Source organism: Anomaloglossus baeobatrachus, chromosome 2 (genome assembly GCF_048569485.1).
Source record: "Anomaloglossus baeobatrachus isolate aAnoBae1 chromosome 2, aAnoBae1.hap1, whole genome shotgun sequence".
Classification (NCBI taxonomy): Eukaryota; Metazoa; Chordata; class Amphibia; order Anura; family Aromobatidae; genus Anomaloglossus; species Anomaloglossus baeobatrachus.
The window spans coordinates 536,542,891-536,555,377 of NC_134354.1; the positions used below are offsets into that span (position 1 = coordinate 536,542,891).

Sequence of the window (12,487 nt, forward strand, 5' to 3'; positions counted from 1 at the left end):
TACTGTACCATATTTTTCGGATTATAAGTGGCTGGTGGCTGTCTGTGCGGTCGTCCAAGTGGCTGTCTCTCCGTGCGGGCAGCCAACTGACTGTCTGTCTGTGTGGGTGCCCGGCCAGCTGGCTGGCTGTGCTGGCAGCGAAAGCTGCAGTGGCTGTGCAGCGGACGTTCCAGATGCTCTGGCTTCAAATCATAGCGCCCGGAGTCAGCATGTGCACAGATGGAGCTCTTGGCTGAGAGCTCCATCTGCGCATGCGCTGCTCCGGGCGCCATTTCTTCGCAGCCCGGACCGCCGACAGAGTATCTAGGACAACTGCCGCACTGGCCAGCTCCGCAGAGGCAGCACAGCTTCCGGTGCCAGCACAGCTTCTGCTGCCAGCACAGACCCCACCAGCACTGCCGCTGCCTCCTGTGACCCCGCTTCATCACCGCTGCCACCCCACGGTAAGAAAACACCGGAGTATAAGACAGACCCCCTTTTTTTATCTCTAAATTTGGGGGTCGTCTTATACGCCCAGTCATCTTATACACCAGAAAATACAGTATGTGAGTTGAGGACTGAGTATATTTCTGGAGTAAGTTACACCAATTTAGTGGTGTAATTTATGATGAAATTAACCAGCGAGGGAGACATGCCCCATTCTGCTCATGCTATGCCTATATTGAGCAAAAATATTGCAACTTATTAAAGGAACTCTGTCAAGACGTTTTTGCTATGCAATCTTAAGCCAGCATGCTGGAAGAGTTAACATGCCGTTTACAGCCAGCTGTCTCTTAACTCAAAGTCTGCTTTTGTTTAACTGCAATGTTAGTTTAAGCCTCTTGGCTTTATCATTAGTGGGTCTCAGATGCTCTTGAGTTGTAGTCCAACTCTGCCCTTTTCTGTGATTAGCAGCTTCTGTCTATGGAGATATACACCGAAAGGCTGGTGTGGGCAGGGGGCAGCTCTACCAGCACTGCTACATGTATAATCTAAAATTTTTCACTGTATCAGAATGGCTGTACACAGTAATCTAAGTGATACATCGTTCGATTCAGAATCTCTTTGCCTTTATCATGTGGCTGTCAGGTAGCAATAACCTGCTGATAGACTACCTTTAAGGTGTTTACTCAAGATTTTCTTGATGTATATGACTTAAACAATTCTGTAGCTTACTAACTTCTTGATTTTTGTACTTTTGCATGAGTTAATATATGGGCTGAAGAGTATGATAGCTGAAGTACATATTTCGAAATTGATATTTTAGACATACAATGATTTTGGTGATATAATTAAGGAAACCCTGAGTCGAACAAGACAAAACAACAGGATAGAGTGTGCAAAAACACTGGTCCTTTGCTTAAAACAGGTAAGAAACAACAATGGATACATTGACTGTCACTCCTTAAAGTTAGAAAGCTCTGCAGAATTTCCTGTTCTCTCTTAGGGTATATGCACACGTAGAGTATTTCGTTCCAGAACGTTCTGCACCATTTTTGCATCTATTGGCAGGAAAAATGCAGCACAAAAACGTGTTTTTGCTGCGTTTTTGCCCTACACTTTCTCATTCTCATTGACTTTGCTGGCATCAGGAATTGGTGCAGTTTCATGACAATTTTGATCAGTGTTTTCATGTCTCCGTTTGTTGTTGTTTTTTTTTCTTTTTTTGCAGATAATCAATTTGCAAAAAAAACCCCATGAAATGTGTACAGTATATAACCATAGACTATAATGTATACCTGTTCTGTCCATGTATTTCACTGATAGTCCTAAATTTGCAGTTTTCTACTCCTGAAGCCAGTCCCCAGTATTTGTGCATGGGTCAGAGCACCAGAAAAAGCTGCCTTTGTAGGTACATGTGTGAGCAATGGAAGAGACATTATACTGGAAAGTTGCTGGACTTGCAGTCTAAAAGATTCTATTCTATGTACTGACAATAAGAGTAAAATATTTGTCCGGGGAAAGTGTTTAACGTAATAACATTGCTGTGCACAAAGTGTCAGATATCTAATGAACATAAGATACCGTTGTTAGAAAAACATCCACCTTCACAACACATTTTTTAACATTATTTACATATGCCACATTCGCTAAAAGATAAAGAGACATAAATGCACAGACTTGCCTGGGGTTCCTATACACTGTATAGTAATTGCAAGCGTGTTTGGTGTTAAACTACATATGCATCTCAATAAATTAGAATATCATTAAAAAGTTAATTTATTTCGGTAATTCAATATAAAAAGGGAAACACATGTATGACTTATATAGAGTCATTACAGAAGGATCTATTTCACGTGTTTATTTCTGTTAAAGGAGTTGTCCGACATAAACTCAAAAAATGTTTGTTAAGCTAATCTGTTCAGTATTGTCATATAAAACACCCCTACATTGTTATTTCTTGTTTTCTGACTTTTGTTCCTCTTGAATTATGACTTTATTCTCTGCAGCTCTTTGTTTACATTCAGCTCTAGCAAACTGACCTCTTCCTGTGCTAAACCTCCCAGTCAGAGCTGGCGCCGCTCGCCCTCACTGTTCAGCCGCGCCCCCTGCCCGCCCTCTGCAAACACATTCCCTGTCAGTATTCTGCCCTAGCACTGACCTGTTATCACTACAGCATTGGAAAAAACAGCCCCACATCGGGCTCTGCACCTCCACACACACATAGGGCTCTTCACAGCACACACACATCGGGCTCTGCACACCACACACACATAGGGCTCTGCACCGCACACACACATCGGGCTCTGCACACCACACACACATAGGGCTCTGCACTGCACACACACATCGGCCTCTGCACCGCACACACATCAAGCTCTGCACCGCACACACACATAGGGCTCTGCACCCCCACCACATTGGGCTCTGCACTCCCCACCACATCGGGCTCTGCACACCACACACACATCGGACTCTGCACCGCACACACATCGGGCTCTGCACCGCACACACACACATAGGGCTCTGCACACCACACACACATCGGACTCTGCACCGCACACACATCAGACTCTGCACCGCACATACACATCGGACTCTGCACACCACACACACATAGGGCTCTGCACCGCACACACACATCGGGCTCTGCACACCACACACACATCGGGCTCTGCACCGCACACACACATCGGGCTCTGCACCGCACACACACATCGGGCTCTGCACCGCACACACACATCGAGCTCTGCACCGCACACACACATTGGGCTCTGCACTCCCCACCACATCGGGCTCTGCACTCCCCACCACATCGGGCTCTGCACACCACACACACATCGGACTCTGCACCGCACACACATCGGGCTCTGCACACCACACACACACATCGGACTCTGCACCGCACACACATCAGACTCTGCACCGCACATACACATCGGACTCTGCACCGCACACATATATGGCTCTGCACACCACACACACATAGGGCTCTGCACCACACACTCGCATAGGGCTCTGCACCGCACACACGCATAGGGCTCTGCACCGCACACACACATAGGGCTCTGCACCGCACACACATAGGGCTCTGCACCGCACACACACATAGGGCTCTGCACCCCACACACACGTAGGGCTCTGCACCGCACACACACATAGGGCTCTGCACACCACACACACATAGGGCTCTGCACACCACACACACACATATGCACATATGGCTCTGCACCGCACACATACATAGGGCTCTGCACCGCACACACACATAGGGCTCTGCACCGCACACACACATAGGGCTCTGCACCGCACACACACATAGGGCTCTGCACACCACACACACATAGGGCTCTGCACCGCACACACATAGGGCTCTGCACCCCACACACACGTAGGGCTCTGCACCGCACACACACGTAGGGCTTTGCACCGCACACACACATAGGGCTCTGCACCACACACACATAGGGCTCTGCCCACCACACACACATAGGGCTCTGCCCACCACACACACATAGGGCTCTGCACACCACACACCCATAGGGCTCTGCACCACACACACACATAGGGCTCTGCACACCACACACACATCGGTCTCTGCAACCCCCCCATCACGAATACACACACGGTGCTCTGTACCGACCCCCCCCCCATCGTTCTGCAGCGACCCCCCTACCCCCATATGGAACACATGTAGGGAATACATACTTACCGCTCCTGCACGTTCGTCCGCTGTCTGGTCAGGACCTATCAGCACAGTAGTGATGTCACCGCTGTCCTGAACTGTCAGACACAGACAGCGGGACAATGCTGAGAGGCAGCGCTGCGCTTCCTCTCATCAGTGCTTTCAAATATATCGGCATCTGTGATCTGTGCGATCCTGAGCAGGGGGCCCGGTGCTGGCGGTGACACCGTGTGCAGCTGCCGCCAGGCCCCTCCCCTCAGCTCACGGGTCCCACAGCAGTGCAGGGGGAGGTTGCGGGGAGAGTACGGGTGCGGGGGAATGTGTGGGAGGGTGCAGGGAAGGGGGCGGGGACTCACGTATTGTACCCGCCCAGCAGGGCGGCAACATGCTGTTCCCAGAGTTGCACGTCAACATGGTCCTGCCCATGTTGACATGAAATGACCGGAAGCAGCAAAATCGTGGCATGAGCGGTTACATGACCTCTGAGCCGGGGGAGAGGGGCTGACAGCAGGGCAGGTAAGTGGTCACTATCTACTTACCTGCCCCAATGTAGCCCAATAGGAAATAATAAAAAAAGTCAAAATAAGCCGGATAACCCCTTTAATGTTGATGATTATCGCTTACAGCCCATGAAAACCCAAAAGTCATTATCTCAGAAAAAATTAGAATATTATATAAGACCAAATGATAAAATTATTTTAAACTCAGAAATGTTGGCGTCTACTGAAAAGTTTGTACAGTAAATGCACTCAGTACTTGGTCGGGGATCCTTTTACATAAATTACTGCATTAATGCAGCGTGGCATGGAGGCACTTAGCCTGTGGCACTGCTGAGGTGTTATAGAAACCCAGGTTGCTTTGATAGCAGCCTTCAGCTTGTCTGCATTGTTGGGTCTGTTGTCTCTCATCTTCCTCTTGACAATACCCCATAGATCCTCTGAGGTTTAGGTCAGGCGAGTTTGCTGGCCAATCAAGCACAGTGATACAGTGGTTATTAAACCAGGTATTGGTACTTTTGGCAGTGTGGACAGGTGCCAAGTCCTGCTGGAAAATTAATTTTCCATCTCCAAAAAGCTTGTCGGCAGAGGGAAGCATGAAGTGCTCTAAAATTTCCTAGTAGACTGCTGTGCTGACTTTGGTCTTGATAAATCACAGTGGATTTACACCAGCAGATGACATGGTTCCCCAAACCATCAATGATTGTGGAAACGTCACACTAGACCTCAAGCAGCTTGGATTGTGGACTCTCCACTCTTTCTCCAGACTCTGGGACCGTGATTTCCAAATGAAATGCAAAATTTACTTTCATCTGAAAACAACACCTTGGACCACTGAGCAACAGTCCAGTTCTTTTTCTCCTTGGCCCAGGTAAGATGCTTTTAGTGTTGTCTATTGGTTGTCTATTGGTCTTTAGTGGCTTGACACAAGGAATGCGACACTTGTAGCCCATGTCCTGGATATATCTGTGTCTGGTGGCTCTTGAAGTAATGACTCAAGCAGCAGTCCACTCCTTGTGAATCTCCCCCACATTTTTGAATGGCCTTTTCTTAACAAGCCTCTGAAGGTTATCCCAGTGGCCTCTGCACCTTTTTCTACCACACTCTTACCTTTCACTCAACTTTCCATTAATATGCTTGGATACAGCACTCTGTGAACAGCCAGCTTCTTTAGCAATTACCTTTTGGGCCTTATCCTCCTTGTGGAATGTATCAATGACTGCCTTCTGGACATCTGTCAAGTCAGCAGTCTTTTCCATGATTGTGGAACCTACTGAACCAGACTAAGAGACCATTTTAAACGTGAGGAAGCCTTTGCAGGTGTTTTGTGGTAATTATGTTAATTTTCTGAGATGACTTTTGGGTTTTCATTGGCTATAAGCCATAATCATCAACAGTAACAGAAATAAACACTTGAAATAGATCACTCTGTTTGTAATGACTATATAACGTGTTTCCCTTTTTGTATTGAATTACTGACATAAATTAACTTTTTGATGATATTCTAATTTATTGATATGCACCTGTATGTCCAGGTTACACAATGATACTTGTCAAAATATTTCATGATTTTATCATTTATGTCACCATTGGTGCTTGCACAAAGTCGCAACAATACCGTCCAAATAATCTATGTCAAGGAATCCTCTCTCTACTAGGTATTTTTACACAGATAATTCATGATTCCAATCAATAGTGTTAGTTATCATGGACCAAGTGAGGTTGCCTGAACAGGAACCACAAGGTAACTGTCTATTTTACCTGAAAATAAATTTCAGACTATATATAAAAGGGAATTTGTCTACTGAAGATATACAGTGCCTTGGAAAAGTATTTGGCCCCTTTGAATGTTTCAACCTTTTCCCACATTTCAGGCTTCAAACATAAAGATAAAAATGTTAATGTTATGTTGAAGAATCAACAACAAGTGGGACACAATTGTGAGGTTGAACGAAATTTATTGCTTATTTTAAACTTTTATAAAAAAGAATAAACTGAAAATTGGGACGTGCAATATTATTCATCCCCTTTACTTTCAGTGCAGAAAACTCACTCCAGAAGTTCATTGAGGATCTCTGAATGATCCAATGTTGTCCTAAATGACTGATGATGATAAATATAAGCCACCTGTGTGTAATCTAGTCTCCATATAAATGCACCTGCTCTGTGATAGTCTCAGTGTTCTGTTTAAAGCGCAGAGAGCATCATGAAGACCAAGGAACACAATAGGCAGGTCCGTGATAATAAATAAATAACTGAAAAGTGGGGCGTGCAATATTATTCATCCCCATTAATACTTTGTAGCACCACCTTTTGCTGCGATTACAGCTGCAAATTGCTTGGAGTATGTCTCAGTTTTGCACATCGAGAGACTAAAATTCTTGCCCAATCTTCCTTTGCAAACAGCTCGAGCTGAGTGAGGTTGGATGGAGAACGTTTGTGAACAGCAGTTTTCAGCTCTTTCCACAGATTCTCGATTGGCTTTAGGTCTGGACTTTGACTTGGCCATTCTAACACCTGGATACGTTTATTTATGAACCATTCCATTGTAGATTTTGCTTCCATGGACAGACTCTCCCACCTCAGCTGTAGATCTCTGCAGTTCATCCAGAGTGATCATGGGCCTCTTGGCTTCATCTCTGATCAGTCTTCTCCTTCCTTGAGATGGAAGTTTGGATGGACGGCTGGGTCTTGGTAGATTTGCAGTGGTATGATACTCCTTCCATTTCAATACGATCGCTTGCACAGTGCTCCTTGGGATGTTTAAAGTTGTGGAAATCTTTTTGTAACCAAAATTGACTTTAACCTTCTCCACAACAGTATCACGGACCTGCCTGTTGTGTTCTTCGGTCTTCATGATGCTCTCTGTGCTTTAAACAGAACACTGAGACTATCACAGAGCAGGTGCATTTATAAGGAGACTAGATTACACACAAGTGGCTTATATTTATCATCATTAGTCATTTAGGACAAAATTGGATCATTCAGAGATCCTCAATGAACTTCTGGAGTGAGGTTACTGCACTGAAAGTAAAAGGGCCGAATAATATTGCACGCACCACTTTTCAGTTATTTCTTTTTTAAAAAAGTTTAAAATATGCAATAAATATGCAAGTGTCCCACTTGTTGTTAATTCTTCACCATAGCATTAACATTTTTATCTTTATGTTTGAAGCCTGAAATGTGGGAAAAGTTTGAAAAATTGAAGGGGGCCGAATACTTTCGCAAGGCACTGTAGGCACCTTATAATTACAACTTAGGTACAATTGCACGTTACGGTTTATGTTCCCACATTTTGACTGGCTCGAGTGTGCATTTGTACCTAAGCTGTAATTATAAGTTACCTGTATCTCTTGTAAACAAGTTACCTATTTATAGGTAGTCCAAAAATTATTTTCCGGTACAGTGAACGTGGACAAACACATTTGATTTCTGCTGACTGTCAGTTCACCAGATGGCAATCACTCCTGTGTTCTCAGTGGTTGGCTTGTTCCTGTATTCTATCTGAGAGAGCCACTGCCAGAACAGTCTCTATCTCTATGCCAAAATAAATATGTAGTTAAATTCTAACCTCCTGATCCTTATGTACTTTGGGGGGTAAGGTAAGAAGTCACCATAACATTAAATGGTCGGCCAATCCTACCAAATTTGATAGTTTCAGCCAACTTGTATCTAATGCGCATGTAGTCCCTTGCTCCAAAAAAACTGCCCGTATATTAGAATTGATAGCATTACTACATGGTTTTTGTTTACCTCTATTAAGTAATATAATACACGAATGTTAATAGAGACTTGTGTTCATCAAAGAAATTGCATGTTTGATTTATTTCTGAATCTGTCCTTTAAGTGTAAGCGGACAGCAATGTGTGGGCTGGTGTGTTGGGATTTGTGATAGCAATGCATATTTGCTGGCTGATCTAGCCACATAATTGAAAACTTGACTTATCACGTCTATGGTCTTGTTATTAGAGAAATACAGATGCTTGCCATTTCTTTCAGTAGACCAAAAATAGCCCCCCTTGAGAACAGGAAGGAAGGTCATTTGGAGACAGCTGAAAATGAATGCAAATTAACAAAACTAAAATGTCCTTGTTCTGGAAAAAGACTTGACCCATTACAGCTTTGCTTTTTTTTCCTGCATGGTGATGTGTCTGCAGCTGTTTCTGGAGCACAGAGAAGCACATGACAGTGCCACCCAGTCCTCCTCGTCATTCTCTAACATAAAGGAGCTGGCTCGCCGCTTTTCTCTAACGTTTGGCATGGACCACGTGAAATGCAGGGAATCTATAGCGATGATGCACAAGTATGTGGAGTGAAGGTTTTTCCCCTAACATCTACTGCGCTATTTATACTCCTTCCCACACAACAATTGATGCAGTATTAGGCTATGATTTATTTAAAAGTACATGACTTAGGGCACTTAATACATAATATTAAATTACTCACTCATATACAGTATTAGCTACAAACTAAAAAAGTTTTCCTAGATCGGTCACCTATAACTTGTACCAACAGTGAGGATTTGAAATAGCGCTGCTAATATCAGGGACTCAAATGTAGATATGTGACATATGTGAGATAAATTAATGCAGATGATTTTTATTAATCACATTAAACAATACTCTGGTCACTTAAATGCAGCTTGAAATTGCTACTGACAGAGAGCAATTGCTGTACAGGCTTTATTAAACTCCTCAGTGTACAGAATAACCCAGAACGGTATTCATATTATGAAAAAAATACAGTACTCTTAAAGGGAACCTGTCACCAGGTTTTTCCCCTTCTAAACTGCTGCCACCACCAGTAAGCCCTTATATACATCATTCTAGAATACTGTATATAAGAGCCCAGGCCGTTCTGTAGAACGTAAAAAACATGTTTATAATACTCAACTACGGGGCGGTCCAGTTCGATGGGTGTCGCTGCTCTCGGTCCGGCGCCTCCTCCATCTTGTGCAGTCGCCGTCCTCAGCCCCATGTGCATGAACCATCCTGAGTCATTTACACAGAGGCCTCCATTGTGTTCCTGTGCACTTTGATCTACCCTCAGCCGGGCAGAGAGGAGTATTGTAAACTGCATGCGCCAGCGGCGTTTGACTTTTCCTCATGCCTACGTGTGCATTACAATACTTTGCTCTGCAGGGCAGATCAAGTGCAGCCCGATAATTTCCACTCACTCATTAACTTGCATGGCTGAGTTCAATTCGCATATCACATCAAACTTAAGCACTCAGCAATTTTTGGCTTGGTCCAAGGAAAAAAATCTGACATGCACAGCCCCATAGAATATCATTGGTCCGAGTGTGATCCTATGTTTTGTCAGATAGCACTTGGACCGAAAATACGACCATGCATACGCCCTGAGGAAGAGCAATCCGCAGATTTGGGAATATAGCATCAGTTTAAGTACAGCATTGTAATTGTAAAGTCACACATGTTTCATATAAATAGTGTATTTGCGTATTGCATCAGGCTCATCTTTTGTTACCATTGTTGTTCTTCTGTCTAAAGTATTTACCATCGATGGTTTTCTTATCTATACATTCAGGCAAGGCATTGAATTTGCCTTTAAAGAGCCAGCAACACAGGACAGTGTTCCTCCACCCAATCTGCCATTTCTCATGCTGATCAGTGAGTTCTCCAGCAAACTGCTAAGAGCCGACAAAAGACTAGTGTAAGTGTTGGTGAAGTTACATCAGTTCTGTACATATGAATGCTTCTGCTGCCACCAATAATTCTGAATAACATTATGGAAATATCAACTCATTAACGGGTAATTAGAAACATTGTCTAAAGTAACATTATTGTCTAAAGCCATGAATGTAATAAACTGCTTTAGGACTGTTTCACACGTCAGTGAAAAACGCATATGTCCCTCCGTGTTCCGTGATTTACGGTACACGTGGGTTGTCCATGTGCAATCTGTGATACATTATCCATGATTGCACATGGACGTATACTCACCTGTCCCCGCTCTTGCTGTCCGTGGTGCTGAACTCTTCGGCTCTGCTGTGTTTCCGCCCTCGCTGCAGCTACTTCCGGGTCGGCTGTTTCTGCATACATGAATATGCATGAGAATAAGCAGCCGCCTCTCAATCAGGCAGCTGAGGCTGGAGACAAGCAGCGCTGGAGAAGGTGAGTTAAAAATGCTTTTCTCTATCGTTTCATTGGGGGACACAGGACCATGGGTTATGCTGCTGTCACTAGGAGGCTGACACTAAGTAAACATAAAAAAGTTAGCTCCTCCCTAGCAGCATACACCCCGAGCCGGAGGCGGGCTCAGATCAGTTTTTAGCTTAGTGTCGTAGGAGGCTGATGTGGGCCGTCTCGGCCCCCCTCAGCCATGTATGTTTTTGCGCTTTTTTATTTTATTTCGGCGCCGCTCATCGCTCTCATACCTGTCGTCTTCTTCTCTGCAGGTATTCGCTTCACTCATTCTCCGCAGCCCCGTGGGTACCGCTCCCCAGGGTCGCAGGGGCTTGAGACTTCGGGGCCCTCTCCCCCGCCCGTCCCCGTGGTACCACTCCCGGGGGTGCGCGTGTGGGCAGGTTGTTTTGTGGGCACCCCTGATTCGCCCTGAGGTATCACCCCAAAGGGCGTACAGGGGAGTACAGCAGGGATGGATCCTCCGCAGCGTTTGTGATCTGTCACGCTGCCTTCTCCTGATAGGGGGCTGTCTACCCCCATCATGATGTCCACTACCCTGCCTTCAGCACGCTCTCCCCCGGAGCCTTCCTGGACGAGCAGCGCTGTTCACAGGCAGGGCCAGGGAGCCCTGCCTGCACCGCATCCATCGCTGAGCCGGCGCCGCCAATTGCAGGTAGGATCCGACTTCCCTGCTCTTTCCCCCGGCCCCCTCCATAAATTTAGTCCCCGGTCTCGGCCTAGTCGCTCCTGCGTCCTAGCCACGCCCCCGCTGCAGCGCTATTGGCCGCCGGTCGTCTCCCTCTGTACCTCCCACTGCTCTGCCTCCTGGCTGATGGTGGGGGCTATGAATCCTCCAGACTTTTCGCGCCGGAATCCTGCTCCTCCCCCAGCCTCCTCCAGCGTCCCCTCGCCATTTTAGCCTGCCTCTGGTCCCCTGAGGCTGCAGCGCGCCGGCGTGCTGATTTTTCTGGCCAGCTCATTCCTGGACTCCACTTCTGGACTGGTGGGCAGCACGCAGGACCTGGGTAAGCTCTGCTCCTAAGGAGTAGCCCTCACTAGGTAGCATTCTCTGAGTTTAGGGACGAGTTAACCCTCTCCTGTCTCCTTCCTAGCAGCCACCAGGGAGAGTACCTGTTTGCACCATGCCTAAGGCTAAGCCCACCCAATCCAAGCAGGCCCCCTTTGCACTATTTTTTGCATGCTCCTCCTGCAGCTCCAAATTTTCCCAGGGTCAGGACGCCCCACTATGCTCCGTCTGTTCTACAGACGCGCAGCCTCCGCAGAACTCCGCGGCCAACGTTTCTGATACCGCAGACGCCACAGCGCCATATGCTGCAGGGCCCTGCGTCCCGCCCCCCCCCCCCGACTGGCTAGCGTCCCTGTCCCAGTCCGTAGATTCCCTCTCTGAGGCTTCTCGGACCATCGCGCAAGCTCTACGCCTGCTGCCGACGCTCGCCCAGATTCCCGCAGACCCGGCGCAATTGCCCCCGGAGCAGGTGAGCCCCGTTGCAGGGTCCTCCTCTGCTGCTCAGAAACGGACCCGCCAGGTCTCGTCCTCAGACTCTTCCCAGGTTTCACCTTCATCCCCAGGTCCAGACCGTCAGTCCTCCAGGGAGGCTTCTGACTGCTCCGAGGATGATTCCGATGCGGTACCCCTGCAGGACTCAGAGCAGGCGGCCGATATTCGGCACATGGTAAATAGCCTGATAGAAGCAGTAAACCAGACCTTGAAGGTACAG

General features: G+C 46.6%; 1 protein-coding gene across 1 annotated transcript in view; it reads left to right on the forward strand.

Annotated features, from left to right (window-relative positions):
- Positions 1 to 12,487, forward strand: part of LOC142291809 (cohesin subunit SA-2-like) — a 176,560-nt gene that overhangs the window by 142,386 nt on the left and 21,687 nt on the right. The window contains 3 exon segments of the mRNA XM_075336634.1: positions 1,247 to 1,348; positions 8,760 to 8,905; positions 10,150 to 10,275. Coding sequence (XP_075192749.1) covers positions 1,247 to 1,348; positions 8,760 to 8,905; positions 10,150 to 10,275 — 374 coding nt within the window.